The 27,280-nt window shown below is 36.0% G+C and overlaps 1 protein-coding gene across 6 annotated transcripts in view; it reads right to left on the bottom strand.

Annotated features, from left to right (window-relative positions):
* Positions 1 to 27,280, bottom strand: part of LOC117409576 (PH and SEC7 domain-containing protein 3) — a 102,075-nt gene that overhangs the window by 38,759 nt on the left and 36,036 nt on the right. For 3 of the 6 annotated variants that reach the window (XM_034015838.3, XM_034015837.3, XM_058990464.1), the window contains 5 exons: positions 16,460 to 16,651; positions 15,309 to 15,389; positions 14,929 to 15,041; positions 13,386 to 13,446; positions 10,150 to 10,240 (listed from right to left, as the gene is read on the bottom strand). In XM_034015838.3, coding sequence (XP_033871729.3) covers positions 10,150 to 10,240; positions 13,386 to 13,446; positions 14,929 to 15,041; positions 15,309 to 15,389; positions 16,460 to 16,651 — 538 coding nt within the window. Of the gene's footprint in view, positions 1 to 10,149; positions 10,241 to 13,385; positions 13,447 to 14,928; positions 15,042 to 15,308; positions 15,390 to 16,459; positions 16,652 to 21,097; positions 21,469 to 27,280 lie in introns of those variants that run through there. The other 3 variants (XM_058990469.1, XM_058990466.1, XM_034015836.3) reach the window with 3 other exon arrangements.

Here is a 27,280-nt window from a genome sequence, read left to right as displayed (position 1 = left end):
TACATTTATGGTGGTGCAGTGCTTACTAGCATAAACATTATTTGATTTTCACCTCCGGAGACCTAGGTCCAAATACAGCAGGTTACATGCAACATGAGATTGATGGTCCCAGCTTAGTCATTATTACAAAACCACCATGCCAGTCAACACTTTTAGCATACTCTTATTGTGAGAGAGGGATGGGACTGAATAGCAAGGGGGTATTCAAGCCATCATTGTCAACCCTATAGCTGAGTATTGCCAGGTCCACTGTGCATCACCATTCAAGGGCACTAAATTCAAAACATGCTGCAGGGCGACAGAGTCCCTCCTTGGATATTAGTGCATATGTACATGCTAAAGCCAGTAAAGTTGCCTTGCCTAACATTAAAGCCAGTATTTGGAGGGTTCAAAACCTTGTTTAACACTTCTGAAATTTCTACAGCAAATAACTAAAATGCAAAAACATAGAGGCTAAAAGGTTCAACAAAGCACTTACTTTTGTTGTTTCTTATGCAGTTAATATGCCCTCGCCTTTCCTTGCTGTTGACTTGTGCAGTCATTCAAAAAACAGTGCAATCCTCCATTGAAATGAGCAATTACCTCTAGCTATTTGTATAATGAATAGAATATTCAATCTCTGGCCCCGTGTCTAAATAATACTTCTTGGCTCCAGATCAGAACATTAATAAAACTGTAAGACAAGCACAGTAATGAAATGACAAGTTTAGTGCCCTTGCCAATATGCTACATTTTGCTACCATGGAGCACAATCAGGTGCTTCAGCATGTCTTGAAACATGAAATGTCTTGAAACATGAAGACAAAATGTAGCTATTTCTAAATATATATCCTAATATATTGTATACATATTTGTTAAACTAAGCCCTTCATTAAGAAATAGCACAAACTTTAACAGAAGTAAATAAATATTTTAGCATAGACTATAAGAATCATTTAACTTGCTTTTAAAAATAAACCAGAGAGGCTCTATATTGAGGAATGCAACAGATTTATGTGGATATACTACATTCATGTCCCATCTCCCATACTAATCCACTGCAAATGGAAACAGTGTAATCCAGATCAAGTGATTGCAAAAGATCAAGTGATTGCAAATGCTAAATGTTTAGTACAGTACAGAAACAATCTGTTAAGAATCAAGAATAATTTAACCTTGCTAGTGGATTTTCTTTCAAGAAACTATGACGCTTCTATGACACTACGCGGTTAAATGTAACCCTGTCTATCTAGCTTTGATTTCTGATTAACCCCTTAAGGTACACAAGGAATAGAGCGGTTGTTCAAATGGTTTCTTCTTAAAATACATTTGACAGTGACTCAAGTATCACGAGGAAACTGACAACTTAGATAACCATATCCAACCTTTCAGTACATGTTAAACCCTGTTTCGTGCACCTCACTGCAAAAATAAGAAAGTCACCATTGTTTTATTTGTGGGACACTTGTCCCTTGTACCTTAAAAGGTTAAGGTGTTTTAAATGTAACGTTGATTTACATGCAACAAATCTTTTTCAGCACCCCTGCAGCAGGTAGATGTGAAAATAGCAGTACAATGGCCCACAAAAAAACAAACATTCTGTGATTGACACTGACTGAATACATGAAGGGAACTAAATTAGATTAAACAAGTCGGTCTAACGAATCTATTTAGCCACCAATACATGTTAGTCAAAAGAGTGACTGTTTAGATGGCTGTTACCAGACTGATGTTGCCACCAGAAGCTAAAAAGATAGAAAAGTGGCTAACAAGTTGTGTTCACAACATATTACATATTTGTGAACTTTCATTATTCTTGTTACTCCTTAAATTCCTTTACTGTTATTTGACTTAAACAAAAATCTGTCGCTTAACCACATAAATGTCAGGGCAAGCTGATGGATACTTCAAATAAATTAGGAAGGTCATTTCACATTTAACACATCTTCAAATATTTCAGGAGGAGTGATGCATTAGAAAACACAAACAGTTGGAGTTCCATGCATTCAACAAACCTGTCGTTACATACAATCTGAATGGTTCATTCAGACTGAAATATTGAGGGTTATATTGTAGATTTGCTCAGCAATATACATGTACATTATATAGACCCTCAAACAGCTTAATTCATTACAAAAGAACAAAGAGCAGAGTTGGTGTCTGTCAGAAGCCTGAATTTAATCAACTTTTATATGTTAAAGCTATCACCAGGCGAAAGTCCGAAGCTCAACCAAGCATTTTCAAAGACATACTACTAAATATCAAATGGGTTATTTGCTGCTTGAGTCTTCTATGGTATACCCTGCTTGAAAAGAAGTATTAACAGAATCTGCATTATGGTACATTTTAATTAACATCATTTGTTGATTGAACAAGATCTGATTAAAAAACAGTAAACAATTTGTTTACATTTTGCATAAATGTACATGTGTATTTCCCTGAAAATGCTACACACGTGTTCTGTATAATACTTACAGGTGTGTAACGTTTTGACAAAGCCCAGGCCTAACAACTTATTTAGTAAATACATAAATAAATCAGGTTAGTGATCATTTGTCGTACAACGCAGCCTGGGGCTGACACATCCAGGAGAAAGAATCAAGCCCCCCATATTGTTGGCACTATGAACTGCAAATGGATTATGAAAGGTGTCCAGCATTGTCATTACCAAATAAAATAAACAAAACTATTTCATTTCATAATGAATCCATTTCTCTGATAGGCATTTTCTTACAGCCAGCCATGACCATATTATCTTACAACTAATACCCCTATGATGTGGGTTTTGGCCTTGATTTGATATTCATTTTATTTTACCTTATACCAATTAAATAGTTTCACTTTTTGTAATGAACTTTAAATGCTAAAGTTATGCTTAAAAGTAATCTAAACCAAAATATTATTGTGATTACCGGTATATCTTATGGTATATTCTTCTTATAAATGGACTTAAGGTAAGAACATAAGAAAGTTTACAAAACGAGAGGAGGCCATTCAGCCCATCTTGCTTGTTTGGTTGTTAGTAGCTTATTGATCCCAGAATCTCATCAAGCAGCTTCTTGAAGGATCCCAGGGTTTCAGCTTCAACAACATTACTGGGGAGTTGGTTCCCGACCCTCACAATTCTCTGTGTAAAAAAGTGCCTCCTATTTTCTGTTCTGAATGCCCCTTTATCTAATCTCCATTTGTGACCTCTGGTCCTTGTTTCTTTTTTCAGGTCAAAGAAGTCCCCTGGGTCGACATTGTCAATACCTTTTAGGATTTTGAATGTTTGAATTAGATCGCCGTGTAGTCTTCTTTGTTCAAGACTGAATAGATTCAATTCTTTTAGCCTGTCTGCATACAACATGCCTTTTAAACCCGGGATAATTCTGGTTGCTCTTCTTTGCACTCTTTCTAGAGCAGCAATATCCTTTTTGTAACGAGGTGACCAGAACTGAACACAATATTCTAGGTGAGGTCTTACTAATGCATTGTAGAGTTTTAACATTACTTCCCTTGATTTAAATTCAACACTTCTCACAATATATCCGAGCATCTTGTTGGCCTTTTTTATAGCTTCCCCACATTGTCTAGATGAAGACATTTCTGAGTCAACATAAACTCCTAGGTCTTTTTCATAGTTCCCTTCTTCAATTTCAGTATCTCCCATATGATATTTATAATGCACATTTTTATTGCCTGCATGCAAAACTTTACACTTTTCTCTATTAAATTTAATTTGCCATGTGTCTGCCCAGTTCTGAATGCTGTCTAGATCATTTTGAATGACCTTTGCTGCTTCAACAGTGTTTGCCACTCCTCCTATTTTTGTGTCGTCTGCATATTTAACGAGTTTGCTTACTATACCAGAATCCAAATCATTAATGTAGATTAGGAATAGCAAAAGACCTAATACTGATCCCTGTGGTACACCACTGGTTACCTCGCTCCATTTTGAGGTTTCTCCTCTAATCAATACTTTCTGTTTTCTACATGTTAACCACTCCCTAATCCATGTGCATGCATTTCCTTGAATCCCTACTGCGCTCAGTTTGAGAATTAATATTTTATGCGGGACTTTGTCAAAAGCTTTCTGGAAATCTAAATAAACCATGTCGTATGCTTTGCAATTAAGTCAAGTAGGTTAGTTAGACACGATCTCCCTTTCCTAAAACCATGCTGACTGTCTCCCAGGATATTGTTACCATATAGGTAATTTTCCATTTTGGATCTTATTATAGTTTCCATAAGTTTACATATAATAGAAGTCAGGCTTATTGGTCTGTAGTTACCTGGTTTGGTTTTGTCTCCCTTTTTGTGGATCGGTATTAGGTACTACTACTACTACTACTACTACTACAACACAAAAACAGCATAATTTCTCAGTGGCTGTATATATTTCTATATTAGTAAGACAGCTAATTCTCTAGCTGTCGGCTCAGTGAGCAGTGCAGTGAGTTAGTGACAGCCTTTGCGTCATGTTGTATGTCATGTTGGGCATTGCTCACCTACACGCTGCTTACGCTTCTCACACATCCCTTGCCTGTTGGCTAAGAGTCCTCTACTTTTTATTGAACAACGTCAACAACACAGTCTGTTAAAGTACAACTGCAGTTCCAGACAACGATCTTTAAAATGGGATAGTTGTGAAAACCAACCTCTGTAATTAAAACACTTTGACATTTTCTATTTGTAGTCAACAGATGTATTTAGCTTTACACTATTCACTTTACAAAGCCATTACTGCTACAACATCTATGTTATTCCTTGTAGATATTCTACCAACTTGTATTAACAAAGTCAAAGGGGATCAAATGATGCCTGGGCCTCGAGATCGGTTTCCAGCTTCAATGTGTTTAAGCGATAAGGACCAGGAGCCCACTGAATAGTCAAGGCATTTGTTTACAGCAGAGGTTTTTTTCTTGTAGGTTATAGTTTGATGATCATTATAGTTACAGTAGGATCGGCCATAAATTTAGCAAAGTATATACAGATGAACCTGTTTTATATCACTTTGCTTAATATCACACCCTGTTTATTTTTCACAATTTTTCAAAAACCACTCACCATGCACCACATGTTCTTTGAGAAATTACCTCTCTTAACATTATCTCACAAACCCTCTTATTGTCACGTTTTGTGCAGCCTGTCAGACGCTGCTTGGCTGGGCTTTACTAAGTAACCACAGGATATAATTAATTTCCAACACAGCTAACAACAAATAATCATCTCGGCTGATAAACTGACATTTTGTGCAGCCTGTCAAATGCTGCGTGGGCGGTCATGGGATACAGACTCGATTACAAAACACCAACGTCACCAAATGTTTCTTCTTTAAGAGTCAGTCTTATACATCTGCACACAATTCATGCCTTTTTAGATAATGACACAAACTGTTTAGTTCCAGTTAATGATACACAATGTATTTGTCCTGTAGTAAACTATATGCTCTTTAGTTCACCGTTAGTTTTCTTTCTTTTTTTCCTCGCACTCGTAATGTGCTGTCATAGGCAAACGTGAAACTCTGTTTATATCACGACCCGCTTTACATGCACAAATTCTGCCTGCACAGCAAATCATGATATAAAGCGGGTTCATATGGCACTGTGTGACAGGACAGCGTTACGGACAAGGCTGGTGAGTGGCAGGAAGCAGGCCCCGAGTCGGAAAGCTGCAGTTTTAGCGCCGATGCGCACTTTTAATTAATACAGGAACACAAAAGGGTTCAACAAAAACAACACAGCAAAAACAGCAATCAAGCTGAGCTATCATGGTGCTTGGACTGCTCACCCTGCTGCACTCAGCCTCTCCCTCAACTAACCAAACAAAGGACCTGACTCCCTTTATATAGCATGTGGCTGGTCTTAATTGATCCTCAATTAAGCAATTAAGCTCCAGCCACATTCTGCACACGGACTTGCAATTAACCCCATCCCTACCAAACAAATACAAATAATAAAACAAACACACAATTTACACGGGCAGGGCTTCCGTCCTGCCACAGGCACAGTGTAGTCTTCTGTATACTTGGGGTAGGCAATCTCTAAACACCTAGATTGGCTTTTATTAAAAAGAAAAAATCTGGCCTAGATGACCAACTGAACGGAACATCTGTAGTTGTAGATGAATTCTGGTGGTCAGCAGCTGTCAGTTTTCATTTCTCATTTAAAATGTTCTGTTCAATCTTTTCAAATGCATTCCTGCAACCTTTGTAGTTTTCATAGTTCTATTTACCGAAACATTGCAAGTACAAAAGCTAACCAGCTGTAGAAAATGGTTTTACTCTCAGAAAACATGCCTTTGCAATTGAGCTCTCTCTCTCTCTCTCTCTCTCTCTCTCTCTCTCTCTCTCTCTCTCTCTCTCTCATTGGACAAAAAAAATGGAGGGACACCAAGTATATTGAAAGCAAGGTGTGGCTCATGCGTTAATTAAGCAAATAACATCCCAGCATGCTTAGGGTCATGTATAAAAATGCTGGACAGGCCTGGTTGCCTATAATTATGGCTAGCATGGCTGCAAGAGGAGACCTTAGTAACTTTGAAAGAGGGGTGATACCCAACGTCCTATTAAGTGACTTTACATTGGTGTTTCCATTTTTCTGTACACTACCTGTGATATATATTATACACACACACACACGGTAGATACACAGTATATAAAGACACTATACTGAAGTATATACTTTCAAGGTGCAGTTTTTGAAAGCTGTTTGTAAAAATTGGTCAGCACGGTACTGAAAGTAATTGCAAACTGAATACATTAACAAAACCAGAAGATATGTAAGTTGCTGTTTCTGAGCCTTTATTTATAATTGAGGAAAAACCCAATTAAATCCAAATACTTTATATTGCGATTGTACAGTTCATGCTTATTTTTTACATTGATAATATAGAATACAGGAACACAGTTTAAAGTATGAATTATCCTACAACAGTAAGCATTATTCATTGCTTTACAACTCTGCTTTTAGCGTACCAGATGAGCGTTTTTTTTATTTTTTTTTAACTGCTCAGTTATGTGCACAATGCATGGGATGCGTGTTATACTCCAACCCTGGTCCTGGAGAGCTACAGGGTCTTCTGGTTTCATTTCAAAAGGACTAGGGCTGGAGATCCCTGCTCTAAACATTACAGGAAATATTAAAGTTGCATGTAAAACTGCCATCTTTAACGCTCAAAGATGCTTCATCTGCCAGCCTTCATCTTATAACATGAAAGTTTTACAATTGGTTTGGGGTGAGCTATTCCAGTGCCACAGTATAAAATCGAACCACGTTAAACCTCAGGATTTGTTCTGATACGACAACGGCTACCACTACAACTAATAAATGAGCTTACAGATGAGGTTAAAGATATACCCATTAAGTGATTGATACTTAATTTCCCATGCAGAAATTAACATTTACTGGCTAACATGCTGTACAACCCCAACCACTACATGGCTAGCAAATTACAGTTTGTAACTCGATCAGATCTCCAAATGGGATATGTGATACAACCTCCTCATAGTTACTGTTGAATATTTAACAGCGGTAACATTTTTTTCCATGCATACCACAGTTTGGCAAACGCTTTCAAAACCTGACCCCAATGATTTTGAATGTGATCTTTTGTCTCACTCATAGTGGATCAAGCCTTGATGTGTGGAATCAGATTGTATCTGTTTAGACTAAAACAGTCTTTGCACTTAGGGTAACATTTAGGAAGCCATATGAAAAGAAATCCCAAAGCAATGACCAGACCAGTATTTGGACAGTTTTTGGTCAACAACCTACATGGTCAATTCACTGAAATATCACAAATTAACATTTTAAACCCGTCAGCTCGGGAAGTAGAATTACATACTGTATTTACAGTGTTTATTAGTTATTCACCCCCAGTTTTGCAAAGCCCCTCTTATGGATTAATGAGCTAGATAAAATGGGTTGATCATCAAGCTGAAATTAATGTGGTAACAATTGTATAGTAAATATAGATGGAGTACAAAACAAACAGCCTACTAACGTTTCTGAAAAATAAACAAATCTCCACTTCCCTGATGAATGTAGCTTCAAACTATGCTTTATTTAAGCAGCTCACAAGTTTCAGAAGGCAGTAAGGATTTTTTTCATGACAGGAATATTTTAGGTAACAATTTTAATATTTTCTACATGAAGCCTTCCCATATTGGCAATATATGCTACTTTTAAAATATATAAATTGGGAAAAAAATATAATTTATATATGTCTAATATATTTTTTTTATAAATCTAATTTCATATGTGAAGTTCAGAAAGACGAGAACATCGCATAGTTTACAGGAATCATGCCAAAACTGTGTGTCGGAAGTGGAATTGATCTTTTAACACACTCCCAGAGCCAGGCTTCCAAATACTGTACAGAAGACTAAAAACATTTCACTTGTAGAAAAACAGCCAAGGGATGAGTTATATAGACACATAAAGTATAAAGCCAAGTGAAGAAAAATACAATAAGATAATTGTGGCTAACTGGCCGCTGTGATTTTGAGTGCAACAGGAACCACTAGCACCACAGTCGTTTTTCCATTTTGCAGATACCGCATCTTTATATGGCCGATCCCTTTAATATTACTTGGCAGGAGAAGTCATGACTCTCAATATCCAGCCCTCTGAACAAATCTGCCAATCCACAGTGTCTGGGTGTGTGATGCACACAGTATACACAAAGTTCAGACATATTTATTACCATGTATTTATTTTCTCAGATTTCTACTGCAAACATTCTTGATCTCCTTTATATCAGGTGGCAACAACAGGGTACTGCCACAGGTTCCCTCTCAAGTATGCATTAATGCTGAAAACAACCCTGAAGAGTGGGAGCAGGGAGCTGGCTTGGGAAATACAATCTGCAGGGCCATGGCAAAAATAAATAAATAAATGCATCCCTGGGAGCATTATCTAAGAGGAATGACAAATCAGATTGAATGGTCTGTAAACATGAAATGTGAAAATTTCTTCACTTATGTCCAGAATGGCCCTAATGCAGGGCCAAGGTTTTCATCATCTGAAAATGGAAAAGTACAGCTGCCGTATTAGGTCAAGTTCAAGGTCACCTTGATCAAGCAGATTTACACACTGAAATATAAACCAAGGAGAGTTGGATAAGCTGGTTAGGGAAAAAGGTCCACTTTTTTATGTGTATACATTCAAATGTTTTATTTACTTGTTTATTTTTGCACTGAAGACCTTTATTCCCTAACCAGCTGGCTGCTAGCACCCAACAGGGTTGTTTTCCGGGCTCCTGTAATTTCTGAGCAGCTTTCAGCTGTACCCTGCTATTGCCACTTGATATACACAAAAAGAGAGACCAAGGACAGATTAACGAGTGAAAACTGCCAATTTAATACTGTTTGAATGCACAATTGTTCACACAGCGGCCTTCTGCAATATCATCTCCTCCCACATACTTCCAGTGGCATTATCAGCTAGAAACAAACAACTCTGTTATTCATCCTTGAGAGCAATGAGACATCTTTTGACGCGCAAGACTAAAATGAAGGTTAGCACTGTACTGTACAGTGCATGACTGCAACAGAATACCTACAGAAAGGAGAGAAATACTCTTATGGAAGAGTCTAGATTGCATATAGATTGTATTAAAACTGGAACTTTGTCAAACAAGTCAACTTCTTTACAAATGTTTGCATAATCAATATTAACTTACGGTTGCCCCACCATGTAGTTGAGTAAGAAGCTATTATCTTAATGAAACCGTCAACAAAAGCGGATCCTACAGTGACATTTCATGAATAATGTGTATTCGTACTATGAGCAATTAATTTGCTCTAAACAAAAGTAAATCGGTGGACAGGAACAAAGTGTTTTTATTACCACAAAAGGGCAGTTATTTTAAAAACTACTTATTAAACTACACACGTTTATATTGTTTCTCCACTTTCCCTTGGAAGATGATCAACAAATACAGTACAGTTTCAAATCTTTATATATTTCATTCACTTCACATTTAAGGTATCTAGCAAAATGTAAATAAAAACTGCAAACACTAGAGAAATCTACCAGTCTTTATGAAAGTAGAGATTTACATACTAAGTAGACGATTGAGAATAAAATAGCAAGTTATGCTACAGTAGTTAATACAAATATCCTCTACTAAAGAAGGCATGTAGAATTACTATTAATACTGTAACCGTCATTAGCAGGGACCCACCTTAAGGAGGTCTCTGGGGAAATCCTGCCCTCCATTCAGCCCATCCAGGTTGGCGATGAACTCCTGGCAGGTCATCTTCTTTCCAATATTCTGAAATAACGCAGGAACACGTGTCACTTAGTTTGGCAAGGAGTGGGGTGTCGTATAAATACAAAATACTGTGGTACAGCAGAATATGCTTTGTAAATTGTGAAAAAGAATCTAAAAGTAATAAACACATCTGTTACACATATACTGAATCTATACTAAAATAGCATATGCCAAAAAAGTAATTCCTATTATCATTTTCCAACTTCTTCATTTTACTTGGACCATCATAATAGGGTAACATGTCATTAGTAAAACCAAAACCTTCGCAATGTGTTGAATGAATGAATGAATGCCTAATCAACACAGGCAGCCCAAAGTATATCTGTCTTATTAAATCCTGCAGTAGAAAAAAAATAAATAAAAAGAAATAAGCAATATAATCCTACAGGACCAACATTTGAACCCAGTCTATTACAGTATGTAACTAGCTAAAGTCTTAAATATGAACACAGCATGTGGGATGTCCAGTAATGCACTGCCCTGCCTGTTTAGAATCATTCCTGCATCACCATCATCTATTTCCTGAGAGGCGTCTTGTGCGTGTTTGAGAACACTGGGTTAAGTACGCAAGCTTGGTTTTGTAAAAAGCCTTCAAAATTCATTAGAATGAATATCCAAACACAATGAATACTGATCCCTGAAATAAACATTGTATACACAATTTTAGCTGGCTAACTGTTCTTCCAGGTGTAAGTCTTGTGCAAGTTACCATGTCAGGTCAATGTCAGAGCTCAATTCAAACATGGACTGAAATAATGTTTTCTTCACCACCCTGTAGAAAACCCCTATGTAAAATTTGGTGGAAATCTTAGATGGACAAATTGAGTTTATTGGTCCATATGATACGGAATGTCTCATCTGCACATATAATAGTCAAGAAATCAGTAACATGCAGCAAAAGCTGAAACACGTTGCTTGTTTTTTTTTTCCAAACAAGGAAAAAATACTGATTTGCAAGGTATTTGCTAATGTCCTCTCTGTGTTTTAATAAAATGAATTTGTGGGTTAAATCATTTTTAAATTTGTATGTGTTTAATTTGTAATCCAAATAGGACTGCAAGCACCAAGGCAAATTTGATGATACATGTTTCATTTTGTAGGTAGAGTATCTGACATTTGGGCTGACATGGTTTGTTCTTCAATGTTTTGTGAAAGCGATGGTGCTGCCAACATAAACAGGGATTGTAGGTGGGTGTTAACACATGTTCTATCTGGCAAGACATATCAGAACAAGCTACATAGCAATGGTGTTAGAACAGGACTGTATATGTAACGGTAAAAGTCAGAATCTGGTCCATCTTAAGTTTTACCAGTAAATGTCAACATGTCTGAAATTATGAAGAAACCAATTCATCTTATGATTTACAGAAGCATATTGGTAAATGCAGGGATATAATCAAGGAATGTATTTTTTCCTGCATATAAATTGTCAATTAACAAAATAATCATTAATGAGCTTACAGTAATGCACAATTGAGCAATTCAACATGGCACTGAACAACATTGTGATCCACGTATGAAGAACAACCAACGTTCTGGTAAATTTCACAATGGTGTTGAAGGATATTGTACTCCAATTATGTAGTAGTTTAATGAAAAATAACATTGTGTTAATGCAAATTAAATCATTTAGGACCTTTGTTTTTTCAACAGAAAATCACACTTTGGTTACGACACAAAACGTGACAAATACAGGCAATGAATAGATATATTTACTCATTGCAGCATGGTAGACTCTTGTGGCACTTGGAGTTACACAGGACTCCTGAAGCATTACAATGCACGAAAGTGAGATATTCTGTCATTATCCAAAGCCACTTGGTTATTCTTGAGATTTACCGGTAAATGTCCAAAGTAAAGCATTATTGTGTTTATTTTGTAAAGACATTCGGTCATTAGCCAAAGCCACGTTGTTATTCTTGGTAAATGTGGACATTTAAAAGTAAATCTTAAGATTTGCTAATATTCTGATTTTTACTGTGACATATATTCACAGCCTCGGCCAGTGAAAAAAATATTGCATTGTAAGAATATGTCTTTGCAATAAAAGGGGTGTTAGCAAACGCCATAAAACTGATAAAGAAAACATAAAATAAAATAAAACTTACCACCTATTGAGAAAAACAAAGTACAGGAAGGAGATCCAGTGAAGTGAAAAGAAATTGTGAAGAGGAAATATGTGAAAGATTTGGTTAGTAATCATCCCCAGAATATTCTTTCTAAAATAAGTGTGCCAATATATTTTAAGGAAGCTTATTGATCTTTATATAAAATCATGATATAAAAAGGACCCTAAGATTCCTCTTTCTGGCCTGTGGTACAAGATGCTGCTGCAAAGAAAGAAGTGCGTTTTGGGGGGAGAGACAACTTCAGACTTTAAGGCAAGTCCCGGATAGAATTAGTTGAAAAAGAAAGAAAGTGAAACGAAAATGTAAAAGGGTTTCAACACGTTATATTGCCTCTGCACAGAAATAAATAAAATGTCAAAATATTACTGAGAATACATGAAACCCTTCAATATCTAAAACATGCCAGGAGTAAAGAGCCACTTATTCAGTTTGGGAGCTCATCTGGGATGTTCAATATCAGAAAGGAGTCAGGGATACAGTATTAAAAATGAAGCATAGCTGGTCTTTGCAATACAGATATAGTACCTTACCTTGAATTATACTTGCTGTGAAAAAAAGGTCACACACATAAAACAATAATTCAAGTGAGTTACACCAATGCCCGTGCTGATTTGTCATTTATTCTTTAAATGTTTTAAACGTTGATTGTTCCTTTAAGTTTTGGTAATTGTAATGTTTATGACCAAAAAAGTGCATCTTTTCACAAAGCCTGTGAACATATTGTATTGTATATGGTTTTAATCTTGCTCCCTCTGCTTCTATGTAAATACTGTATGTGTGCGTAAAGCACATGAATACATCCACAACCAAATTAGAGATAATAATGACTGAACAAACCATGCCATCTGGTGGCACACACCTTGTACTGTAAATGGTAACAGTTGGAGAGAGAAAAAAAAATAAAACATTAACAGCATGTTTGGTTTTCTGTTGCTTTGTACTGATAATGCATTTGTATATTTTGAATGTCATGTTGTATTGCATGCAATATTGGGTTTTAAAAGATTTGTACTACTTACATGGCCATGAAGGTCAGTATTTAGCAGCATCAAAGCACAAGTAAGGCAATGAACTCCATCTGCAAAATTAGATCATTTCAAAGGTCAAGCCAATCCATGTACTGACAGGTTTGCTTACCAATTCTTGCCACAATGCATTTGAAAGACTTTTTTGTTTTGTTTTTCATCTCCCTTATGCTATGATGTTTGAATTCTGACTGGTAGTTTTTAGAGCAGGTTTAATAATTGTTCTCTTTACAGTAGCTAACTAACTGAGCTTGCCTCAAGCAGGCCTTGTTTGACCTTTTGCCTATACTATGTCTATAGTAAATTGTGCAATACTGTAACTTTAGCTCAATACATATTACATTGATTGAAACATCATAAAAGGAAAAAGGGTACAAAAATATAATTGACAACAATTTACATTTTCTCTGCATAATGATTTACTATTTAGACAACTGATATATTGCTTAACAGCTGCACACTTTAATTTGAATGTGGTGTTTCACACATGTTGCAGTTTATGTATTCCCACAGAGAATGTGAATATTAGCAATTCAAAACACATTTTACAAAGTAATTGTAAACTACTGTACACATGTATTCTAGTATCTGCAGTCATTGTCTCACCCAGACACAGAGGGAGTCATAAATCAACAAGCTTGTGGAAAATAGAATGCCTGGCCGACAAGACCCTTTTCTATTCTATTGCAAATGACTAAATCCGGATTTTGTGAAATACTTCTGACAGTTTCGTATTTATTTTGAGGTTGCCTACAACAGGTTAGCTGTACTTCACTGAAAAACTGTTAGATTGTAACTCTGAATTCATTCAGTAGTCAAATACAAATAAAACATTTTTCACCCATTCCACATTCTGGATAGTAACTGTGAAAACACCCTGTGTAGTCAGGTACAAGCAGAAGGAATGAGGCGGGAGGAAAATATTCGACTGAGGGAGGCAGCACAGACTGATTATATTTTCAACCTGTACTCTAGTGTATTGTTTAAAGCACACAGAACTAACAAAATAATTGTGTAATAATGTATTGAAATCTCATTTTCCTCTATGAAGATGCACAAATTATGTTAAACAACTATTCTTTATTATGGTATATGTATATTTTTATAGCATTTGTAAACAACAAAATTGACAAATGTCTTTTTTCACTCTTTTCCATGCTGCACGAAGCATTCTAAATGTATTCCATTTATTTTATTTAAAAGGAACTCAAAATCCTTAAGCTTCATGCATTGGCTCACATCCGAGTACCAATCAGTGCTTTTCCTAGGACTGAAATGTTTAAAATGTCAGCTTTCTCCAGGCAACCTCCTGAAGTGGACCGGAAGAGCACTTTCATCACTAACAGCTTCAAATAAATTACCATCAAAAAATCTAAATTCCATAATGTGTGCATTTTTCATAGAAAAGCAAGAGGCTAGGGTACCATGTACATTAATAAGACAATTCAGAGGAAATGTTGCTCCAAGTAGATCAAACAAACACTCACTCTGGAATACTGATAACTTAAAGACGACATGTTATGCAAGTTCATTACCTTGTGAAGAAATTGAGCCAGGGTTACAATGATAGTATCTATTGGAATACTGGATTAAAACCCGCTCTCTCTCCTGGGTTTCACCCATTAGTGCAAATGCTTTCAAGAAGCGTCTGTGAAAATAGAATAACCAAGTTATTTAATCTATTCTGTATATCATCTTACCATTTATCCTACACATTGTGAAACAGGTACATCCCTTATCTACTTTAAATCAGGTGACAAATTAATTTAAAACAATGTTAACGTAAAAACAGTAACACAAAATACTATTTGGTTGATCCTCTTAGACAGACTGGCATGGTAATACATGAAATAAAAGCAAATAATAAAAGAATGTGTAGAACTAAATAAATCATTATTTACTATTGATTATTTACCTAAGAGACTGGTCCAATGTCATTCCAGTGAAGTCAAAAAATGACAGGTACTGTTCAGCTACAAGCTTGCTGAAGTCATTGCTGTTGGCAAATGAAATACCTAGGATTTATTATCTTAACATAATTAAGCAGCAAGACAAATACAAAAGCTTTAGCAAAGCAAAAAGTCAGTCTCAAGTAAAAGAAAACAGAAACAAAGGTCAATGTTACATATTGAAAGTCTCTGGCTTTTGTTCCCCAAATTTGTATTACAGCAATGCAATGTATTACCAAACATGAAAGAAATGTGATAGCTTTATTAACAAAAAAAAAAACAAACACAAACACACAGATCAATAATGCAGTGTTTATCCTGCCAGTTACCAGTGTAGTGTGCTCCTAATGTTAACACCAAGTTTCATGACAGCTGTCTAAGCAGGGAAGTGTGACATGTGTACATGTTTTTCCACAATAACAAAATTGACATGCTGCAATGAGACTACATGATATTTTTGATGTGACTAAACTTTTCAGACTTGTACAGCAAAAAAAAAATATATCTATCTATCTATATATACACACTTTTTTTATTTTTTTATAAAACAGCTCCTGGTCTGCAGTGATCATGATGTACTGTCAACCCAGCTCCATACAGACTTTACTTCTCTGCAAAACTCCGACCATTATGCTTACTTATTACTGCACCTTATATCACATCTCATTATTGGGTCTGTGAGTAAAACAGATGCGCCATTGTGTGAATCCATGGAACAGGAATACAAAAAAACAGAAGTGTTGTATTTTCACTCTCAAATATGTGTTAATGAATGAACTGGTATGGGAACCTATCATCAGATACATTTAGACCAAATCATACAATTACTGTATTAGATAACAGGACAGTTGTGTGATCCTTCAACTTTCCAGTATGTATTCCAAAATGTACATGATTATCCACTTAACATGTATAAACAAATGGTATTATTATGTTCTTGTTTTGGAAAGCAAATGGGAGTACAGCATCTCAGGTTAGGGTGGAACATTAAGGAATAACAACACAAGAACTGATCTGGTAATAAAGCCAGAAAAGTGTATATGTTTAAACTGTATTAAGGAAAATATAACAAAAAAAAAAACACATTACATTTAAACACAATTAAAGTTGCACTTACTTTTTTCCTAAGTGCTTAGCTACATCCGAGCGCTTGAACCCCTCCAAGTTGTACAGCCGCTTAGCCAGTCTCCTTGCTGCCTCCAGGTCGCACTTGTTGCTATTGCTGAGAGTGTCAGTGCTGCCTTTCAGTCGCTCAGTGCTGCCCATCTCAGAGTCAAAGTCCGAAAACGTTTCCTTCAGTCCAGCATCACTACAGCAAGAAGAGAAAGGTTCTCAAACTATTCCTCAGTTTAAAGCATCATGGACTGCAAAATATATCTTCTTCTCTCAGTTATTATTATTATTTTTATTATTATTATTATTATTATTATTATTATTCTCCTTATGAACTGTAATTCAAGGTCCATTAAAAATCCAAACCAACTTTACAAAAAGACAAGAGGAAAGACATGATTCCACAGAACCTCTCCCGAGTTACCATGATGAAAAAGGTGATGGCACAGATCAACAGTACAGAATACTACAGAAGACAAATTAGCCATGAACTGTTTAATTACCATTTAATAAGCAACAAACACGCAACAATGATAAAACCAAGTTTCAAGACAACTGAATAAGCAGTTCTCCACATAGATATGACATGTAAATGTGACGTACAGATGGACAGACAGACCCCAATATATAGGTTACAATATACATAAATAATGTTAATAGCACATTTCATGGCAACGGGATAAACAGTCTTCAGATACATACATGTGTGAAGCGTGATGTACGTCCACCCTCACCATATCCACTTTGTAGGGGATTTCACCCCCCCCCCCCCCCCCCCCGAGGGGAATAATTCATGTCCAACAGCATTAAGCACCCAAAAGTGTAGCAATTTAACCAAACAGAAGCACTTCTGATATTTTGGGGATGATCACAAAAACATAAATGCATAATGAGCAAGCATTATTTGAAATCTAGCTGCAACACTGTTGTGCAGAAATATGGCGCAATTCCAGTGCTCCGTCTTTATTTCACTATGTGGCTTACACATCAGAAATTGTGACATGATGAAAATAATGAATTAGTGAAAGACACTTCTAATACACAGCACAATTTACTGTCAATGTGGCATAACTGTCAATGATAAGGGATAAGGATAAGGGTGTCTGCTAAGAAATAAATAATAATAATAATAATAATAATAATAATAATAATAATAATAATAATAATTGACCAAATTCCTGAAAATGTGAAATCGAGGGAGCACTGTATGTACTATTTGGTGCAACACAAAGTATTTTAAAGTAACACCTCAATACAGTAATTAATAAAGCAATGAACATGTTCTCAGTATTCCCAATCTTTTTTGTATAAAATAAACTAAAATACTGAGCTATGCAGAAGTGGAAACTATTTACTCACGACTGTACTCACTACAAACGACATGGTAGTAGACTGATGCCTGTGTCTGTTAACCCAGGCAGAATGATGATACACAACTCAAGAACTACATTACCATCACAACAGTGGAACTGTAGAGGTGGAGGGTGAATTCATTACAAATGCTAGACTTCTATTGTCCCCATTCGATTTTTCTAAAAGCATTTTTAATGGGATTTGAGTGCCATCTGTGTCCGTTTGCAGGAATTACAGTTTAAAATCAAAATTGCCTCATTAATCATCAACCACTGCCACTGTTTCAAAGCTCTTCATAATTTCTAAATGCCACATCTTGAAATATAAAAGTCATTTTAGACACTAGATTTAATCAAAAGGTTTGTGTACTGTATAGTACATTAATAGACTCAAGTCACAATAGAGTGTACATTGATATATCAGACTAGATGGACACTGGGTTACTTATAGTAAACCATAATATTGGTTCATGGTCCTTTGCTGTATATTTTCAGTTTTTAATCCAATAGAGCATTGAGGTTTTAACAGAAGAAAGTTGAGGATAGTGAAAAAATATATCCCCCAGACATGTACTAATAAAGTTTACATTACGCTACTGTAGGTAGAAGTTGTGATAAATCCAAATGAAGGTCAAAGTCTAAATCAGACCATTTATTAGGCCAACAAAAATGTTATGGTCAATTGATAGTATATATATGCCATCAATAAAACAATAATCATGAATCATTAACTAGATTCTTGTCTACAGCTCTTTTCAGAGCAGAAGGCACAGTAGCAGTAACCTGGACCTTGTTGAATTCATGTGGGGGCTATTGTTTAATATCTCAGAAGTTCTCCAATTCCTAGTAATGTGCACTTGAGAACATGGAGAATGAATGGGAGCTCCACACTGTACTTGTGAATCTCAATGTTTGGAGTCAGAACACCATCTTTCCCACTTTGTCTCTGGGAATAATCATTGATCTTATACATGTAGCAAGCAATGCGTTTGTTTTTCTTGATGTTTACAAAGAATCAGCACAATACAAGCTTTGGAAGTACAAAGACAAAGGAACAATGTTAACCAATATAGTAATGATAATATCCAGCTTGCCATCCTGAACTATGTTTGTAAAACACACTAATTATGAAGCCTCTATCCTCAGACAGCTGGCCACCATACAATACTGCCAAATGTGGATTAAAAAGGGTTTGTGGAAAACAATATATTCTCCATATAGTTGTTTATGTTTGTTATAGCCTACTAGTTATAGCATAGCATAGCATAGCATAAATAGCCCTGAGGCTGCCTTTGGTTTTTTTTTTTTTTTTTTGCTTTTCAAAAGATGGGAGTTAGTTTATTCTCACCCTCCCTTGACATTTCTTCTACTCAGCAAATATCAGTGATCCAAGTTATGTTAATGCCAAGTTTACAAATAACCGCACCCAACTAAAAAAAAACAAACCTTCACATTCTACTTTCAAAATGACATACTGGAAAGATGATTTTACAAACTTCTTATTAGCTGTACATGGTATCATTTCCATGTATAGTCTTCTCCCTAGACCACACATCAGGGAAACGCAGGGCTCCACTGACAGTTCAACAGCCCAATTCCAGGGGTCTGATTGTGCACCAAAAACCAAAGAACCAAGTCTGAGTGCTAACTCTCTAATGAGTGATTTAAAAATATATATATTTTTACACATCATTTTATTATCTGCCCAGCATTTTCGAAAGGAAACCACAATTTGTAAGGAGAGCAACTTTAACTACCATTTACTAATTATGCCTGTAATGCTGTATTTCTACTTTTTCATTTCCAGCAGCAGCAGCAGATCAAGATCAAACTGATTTCAATTGGGACAGTCAGCCCCAGTAAGGACTCCAGGCTGGCAGAACTTGATCTCGCCAATTCACATGGACAGTGGGAGTTACTTAATGACTTTCTAATATGAAGGATGCGAGAGGTGGGCTTTAAATCTCAGACTGCTTAAAAAAATAAATATGTAGGCGGAAAATGGGGGCTGTGTATAAATTATTGGAGGTTAGGGAATTAATTTATACCTGACCTGTGTACTGTCTAGTTGCAGGTTGGACTGTAGACCACAGAAGGCACCGGAAGCAGCCCCAGTTTGATATTGAAAACGAGTTGAGTTTCGGTTTTACAGACTAGTTTCATGGTGCAGAGATGGAAATGTGGCATTTAAGGTACAGCCCATAATCAAATATTTGGGCATAATCATTATTGTATTACAACTGAAAAGGTAACAACAATTAAACTTAAAAAAAAAAAAAAAAAAAATCCCTAAAGACATTACTCAACTGCTTGTTAATTCCTCCAATTACTACAGTCTCTTTAATTAGAACAAAATAAACTATACTGCTTGTGCCAAACACTGACAGATCAAAACTTAAAAATGTACTACAGCATTGAGTCAGCTGCTGAAAAATATTTTCTTTAAACTTCTCTCTCATAGGCTTGATGAATTCAGACAGCTGGCTGTGGTTAAAAAAGTCACAGGCCTTTATTTTTTTTCTTTTCACCTATGTACTGCTCCTTTAGAAAGGACAATCAACTAACCATATAGAATAATTACTGTAAGTAATAGAAACCCATCCCCGAATGGCTGTAAAACAATTACAATTTTAAATAACATTAAATCAAAACCAAGTTACACAAAATGGTTCAATAAATCACTAAGACACACATGTTGTCTACATGACTTTAAAGTTTGATATCTTAAGAAAAAAGAAACTACCTTTTCATACAAACTTAACCAACCAACTCAAATTAGTGAGGTTTACTATAAAAAGTACCCTAAACTTTTAAAAAGGCAAGCACTAGAAGCGGGTCATCAAACTTCAAATGTGTTTTCAGTTCATTCTGCAGCAGAAAACACGTTTAACAAACGTAGTGTGAATGCAAGTAGTTAAACATTCATCTGTCTGACAAAAGAAGCTCTCAATAAATGCAGCGCTGTTCCTAAGGTTTTAGGTTCGCTATCTGTTGGTACAGTCACATCACATTATTACGATTTTTTTTAAAACTACAACACAGTAAAAAAGGAACACAGGTATTCGAACATAAAAAACAAACTCTCATTTATAATCTACATGTGTTATAAAAATGTGACCTTAGCACTAAAATATTGCCGGTTCCTTTTTTTTTTACGAGAAACTTGGCAGCCTTTCCTCAGCCAAAGTAAAAACTGAACAGCACAGCATGCAATAGTTGTAATTCCCTGATGCCCTTTTCAATAAAATACTTTAAAAACGTGTTTTGCATTATTACATGCAAACGTTTACCTGTGTTTTTAAGGATATTCCAAGCCATACAGTACGTCTTCATCAAACATACATTCCAGTACGTTAACACCACACTGCTTTCTACTTCGTGGTTTGTTTCTTTTTTGTTGCTGTTGCTGCTGCTGCTGCTGCTGCTGCTGTTATTTATTTATTTCTGGTTAGTCAAACAAATTAGCTTCGTATTTAAAAACATACTTATACGCCCTCAGTAAGAGGCGTTTACCCCATCAGATTCCAGAGAATACAGTTTATTTCCATTTGGTTGCAAACTTCCTCTTCTGTGAGGGAACGTCTCAGCTGCTTCTCTCGTAATGTGAAGGCATTTCCCACAAGCCACTGCATTCATACACCACAACCAGGCAGGGAGCGCCAGCATTTTTAAACTTCAAGTGAAACTTTGAACATCCTGACTCTTTCCGATTAAGCCACTCCACTTCCATTGACAAGGCTCAGAGAGTAGCGTGCTGTCCTACTCTTTGTATTGCTATTTAGCACCCTACAGCAGAAATAATTCCGCTATACAGTTCAGTCTGAGTCATGTATATGTTCAGGGCAGTGATGTAAAAAATGTATATATTTTGTTTACTGTCTAGTCAGACTGTAACATTAACTCGTTATTATGTAAAATGTATGTTTAAAAAAATCCTGAAGGCGATGTAAAGCATAGTTGACCAGGGGCCTTTGTAAATACTGCACGATGCATTATTATTATTATTATTATTATTATTATTATTATTATTATTATTATTATTATTATTATTATTATTATTATTAACAACTGAATATGTTGGTACAGTATCTTTGTAAAGAAAATGTAATAAGAAAATAATTTTTGGATCATCTGATCGTTTAATACATGTTTTAATGGAACTTTTAAGTATTGCAAATGGTTAATATTGGATTTATCTTTAATACAATATGGATGGGTCTTTATTCAAAATTAACGTGTCTAATGCAACAATCATATATTTTTTTCAAACCTACTACATAGTATGATGGTGCTCATCTTAAATGGATGCAAAATAGAAAAAATTACTTTAAAATTAGCTAAATCATACAAACAGGCCTAAAAAGGATTCGATAAACATGTGATAATTAACAGTGTGGCAATAGACAAGTCCCTTTCTGCAAATATAATTGATGGTGGTTCCATAAAAAGTAAAATTACTTAATTTTTTTGGCCGTCATTTATAGGCAACATTCCTATACTATAGAGCCTTATAGTACTTTAATATTTAAAATATGTGTATGATGTCACAACTTTTTACTGAAGAAACGCATACACACACAAAGGCAGAGATGTGTTATAATGATTCAGAAATAACACTCAGTGATAGGTCAGTGATAGGTCAGTGATAGGTAAGAGAAACTTCCGGGACCTGAACCTCCTTTAGGGGAGTGATGTTACTGCGGTCTGGGAGTCAATGGAGTAAAGCCTGGGGGCTAGAGAGCACAGCAAGCAATCCTACACCCAGTCACAATAGGGATCTTACTTCTTTGACATCACAAGTGACCCTTTGAACTGTTTTTGGTCTGTCCACAGAGAACAGAGGTTGGATGAGACCACACTGGTGGTGTCTGGAATTCTTGGGCCTTAAGACTTTAGGAAAGGAATTTCTATGCACAGGGAATTGAGCAGCTGCGTAAATAGATGTAGTGTTAAAAAACACAGTTGTTAAATCTAATTGTGTCTTGACCTTGTGGGGGTTAATCAGAGAGGGGTACTGCTGGTCTAGAAGACTCTGTTGAGGAAACGGAGAGGTGGCTGGGAGTGATTTTAAGACGACAGATACAAATAGGCAATTGTGAAATGAAGGAGACTATAAAAACTAAAAACTAAACTTTGTTTGGTATAAGCTATTCTTTCAACTCAAGCAGCCATCTGTACAGACAGTGGTAGTTCAACATAATGGTATGTATGCTCCTTCTCCCTAAAGTGTTTAAGAATAGTTGCCTTTAATTTCTGTAAGGAAATGGTCACTAATTTAGTTAGGCTAGCCACTTAAGTTTGCCTGAAGTTGGAGTGGGATAAGTCTTTCCAGTGAGTACGGTCCTTACTGTCCCCCAGATTCGGGTTATTCTCAGCCTTCTTAAGATTTATCTCACAGTTTGTGTCAGAAAAGTCATATGCAAACCATTAAACACATCCTGTTACTGTATGACGGTGACATTTAATAGACTTCGCTCCTGGGGATCTATTAAAACAGGAAGCTATTCTGTTGATGTTATGACACATAAGTGGTCAATCCTCAAACCCACCCCTTTTTAAGGAGCACGTATCTATACTTTATCAGAGTACCTGCTGCATCATTCCTGCAAAATGCAATTACTAGCCATTAGGGATAACAAGGCATGCAGACAACTTACAATACAGAGGAAGGATTGATTTTCTTAGCCCTCAGACATGTGAAGTTGAAAAAAAATCTTTTTCCAATGCTGTCTAGAAAGCAGATGTGTGAACTTTAACTGAACTTCATAGTACATGGCACACTGAATGGGGTCATGCAAGGTACTGTATGTGAACAGGAATGGCTCTAGGAGTTCATATCTTGACCCACAGGAACCTTTCCACTCTGATAACTTTATCCAGTACCAGCAGCCCAGTGCATGGCCTCTGTGTGTTTTAGCAGCTTTTCTTCTATTGCGCAATTCATCCCCATGGTCAGGTGTCAGCTGTTTAATGGTTTCATGTACTGTTATCAGTAAAACAAGAAAAAAAAAAGAGATCCCAAGTTTTAAATGTGTTTTTCTAAAAACACCTTTGGGGAATGTACACAGTCTAGACTGGTAGTCTAAACTATGGGAGAATCTACAGACGCAATAAAATTGTACTTTAGTTTAAAGCTGATCAAGATTGTGCGGAACTGCAACTTCCCTATTTTTTTTTATTCTATAGGCAACCGTTCTGCTCCATTGAGCTGTGTGTAACACTCAGCTCTATAGTTCCCTCAGGCTGGTGTACAGTGATATCTGACTGAAGCCACACGCTGCCCTCACTAGATAGCAGGCTGTGTCTCATTTCAAATGCTAGCTCATCAGTTTTACTGACCAGATTTAATATAAGGCATCTTTCCCTTGCAATAATTAGCCTGTCTACAGTAAAATCATTAACTATCAAATACAGAGAGCACATGTCTAGAGAGGAATTAAAACTCAGTGTGTGTTCATGCCTGTTCTCAGTTCATCAATTCAATTTCCATTCCCCTTATTTCCAGATAATATGTTTTACTGTAACCTTTAAAACAAATATGCTTTCAGGCTGGGCACTGTAAATTATCAGTCTGTACTAATGCTGCAAACTGTAAACTACAACATTTTGGGGCTTATTTTACTATGGATGATTATGATTATCAGTATTTTTCTTTAGCGATCATCATTCAGTTGCATAAAGCGCTCCCCAGCGATTACAAAAAATCTGAATAAAAATGATTTCAAATCTTTGTCACAGTTGCCAAAAAAAAACCAGGTCTGGTTATTCAATTATACATGCCGAATACTTATAATGTGGAATCCCTCTAAAGGTACTCATGAAAATGGTCTTAAGGACATCTCTAAATTTAATGGTACTGACAGAGTTGTGTAGTGATATATTGTGAAAAGTGTTGAATTTAAATCAAGGGAAGTAATGTCAAAACTTTATAATGCATTAGTAAGACCTCATCTAGAATATTGTGTTCAGTTCTGGTCACCTCATTACAAAAAGGATATTGCTGCTCTAGAAAGAGTGCAAAGAAGAGCAACCAGAATTATCCCGGGTTTAAAAGGCATGTCGTATGCAGACAGGCTAAAATAATTGAATCTATTCAGTCTTGAACAAAGAAGACTACGCGGTGATCTGATTCAAGCATTAAAAATTCTAAAAGGTATTGACAATGTCGACCCCATTTTCAACCTGAAAAAAGAAACAAGGACCAGGGGTCACAAATGGAGATTAGATAAAGGGGCATTCAGAACAGAAAATAGGAGGCACTTTTTTACACAGAGAAGCTGCTTGATGAGATTTTTACACAAGAAGCTGCTTGACGAGATTCTGGGGTCAATAAGTTACTAACAACCAAACAAGCAAGATGGGCCGAATGGCCTCCTCTCATTTGTAAACTTTCTTATGTTCTTATGTATTGAAATTCTCTTTACAGTATATGGGTCTGTCCAGAATACAACGTTTACTGTCATTATGATAGCAAAGTGTTTAGAACACAAGTTATCATGTGGAGTACAGTTTGTGGATCAAGGGATTTTTTAGCTGCCTTTGAAAGAGGCATTTCAAATGTCTGCTTAACATCAGCCATGTTGTATCTGTGACTGTGAATGTAGCCAAAACCGCTTTGGCTTTCTATAAGACTGACAGCTTAAGACCACAGATGAGAATACTGTCAGAATCCCTCAGTCAAATTCACGGCAAGTAACAGTTATTGTACAGTTATTGTAACCGTTGTGGTTCCCTTATCATTCATGATGTTTGCAATATTGGAGTGGTTTTGTTACTCCAATACTCAGCTTTAATCTAGTTTCAGCTACATTTCCAGTGGGCTGGACTGCTATCCAACTGCACAGGTTTTGATTTTCATTCCTGAAATGTAATGCATTTGTAACCTCTCTATACTATTAAACTGTGGGAGCCTACAGAGGTGAACGGTCACAGCATCACATGAACTTTAAGAATGAGAAAAGACAATTGCAAAAAACATGGATAACTTAATTATCTATGCAAGAAAACGATCTTAGACAAGCAAGGCAAGGTGAAAAATATAATAATAATAATAATAATAATAATAATAATAATAATAATAATAATAATAATAATAATAATAAACTATGTTACATTCAACACCCCTCCCTCATTAGGCAAAGCAGCTATAAAAGCACAGACATCATTTAAAATATTGAGTTTTTAAAAGTTATTGTATTTATATAGTATTATCTTTTTGAAAGTGTTTTTAACACAAGGCAGCATTAGAAGAATTACACCTGGCAATGATGTAATGAGGGACGCCTGCCTGTGACTAAGCAGGCAGGTATTTAAACAGGTCTGTCTGCCACTGCGTGACAGCCCTGTGTCTAGGTGTCGGCCTGTGACAGTGTAATTACTCTGTGTAACTTGTCTTGTTGGACACATAGATGGAATTGTTAAATGTTTAGTTGGTACTCCTTGGTGGATTTAGGCTTTTGTTTGGTTTGTTTTATAAATAAACATACAGGTATCACCCTGTTTTACTATATTTGTTGTGGTCTAGAATACTTCTTTTGCACTAGAAGACAGTGATAAAGGTCCTGAAACAGTGACAAAGCCATTAACTAAGAGGGAGTAGCCTAAGCCTAAGCTACTGTACCACTAAAACAAAAGAACTGTGAATCAATAAGTGAAATATGCACAAAGAAAGCTGTAGTCAAAGGAATATTGCAGAAAAACAAAAAAAGTTGCAGTGTGACAGACATTGCATCACTCTAGTGAACTGTTATGTTTAACCCCTCTTGCAAGGTAAGGGCACCAAATGAAGACTTCTGGGAATACTGTTATTGGGGGAACAGCGTTTCTGAAATGAATACTCAGATACTGTACGTACAGCTCCACAAATACCCCTGGGGATAATAAGGGAGGAGAGATACTATGCAGTACAATAGTGGGATGGGAATCTGAAAGAAAATGACACCTTGTCCTTCATGTGGGATATTATGTAATCATGCCTTTACACAATACTATTTCATTTGTAAAGGACAGAAATACCATGTGAAAAAGCCTAGAAAATGTTTTACCCTAGTTAGATTTTTCTTAGTGATTACAACATAAGAGCCTTCACTTGTTATATCATTTTAATAGCCTGTATCTAAAAAAAAAATACCTTTGAATTTTGATTGAGCATTTTGAAGTTGTGGATGTATCTACATGGCCTAATCATGACTTAACCAGTGTTGGAGTATCGAATTGTGAAGAAAAGAGAGAGCACCGTGTTGATCACTTGCTGAAAAAGAAAAGTTCCTTAATTATATTTGCAGAGTAACATCAGTTCAAGAAAAGCAAAGGGTACAGAAATCTCATTTTATTAATCTACTCTTTATCTTTCCAGTTCCAGTTACGTACTGTCGAAATAAAATATTTTAAAAAACAAGCATTGATGTACTGTATTAATTATTAAAACAGTATTTTACTGAATTAAAAACTGGAGACAAGGCAATTTCCTACTA

The sequence above is a fragment of the Acipenser ruthenus genome, chromosome 2 (assembly GCF_902713425.1).
Source record: "Acipenser ruthenus chromosome 2, fAciRut3.2 maternal haplotype, whole genome shotgun sequence".
Taxonomy (NCBI): Eukaryota; Metazoa; Chordata; class Actinopteri; order Acipenseriformes; family Acipenseridae; genus Acipenser; species Acipenser ruthenus.
Note: the sequence above shows the minus strand (reverse complement) of the source record. Positions and strands in the feature narration are given on the sequence as shown.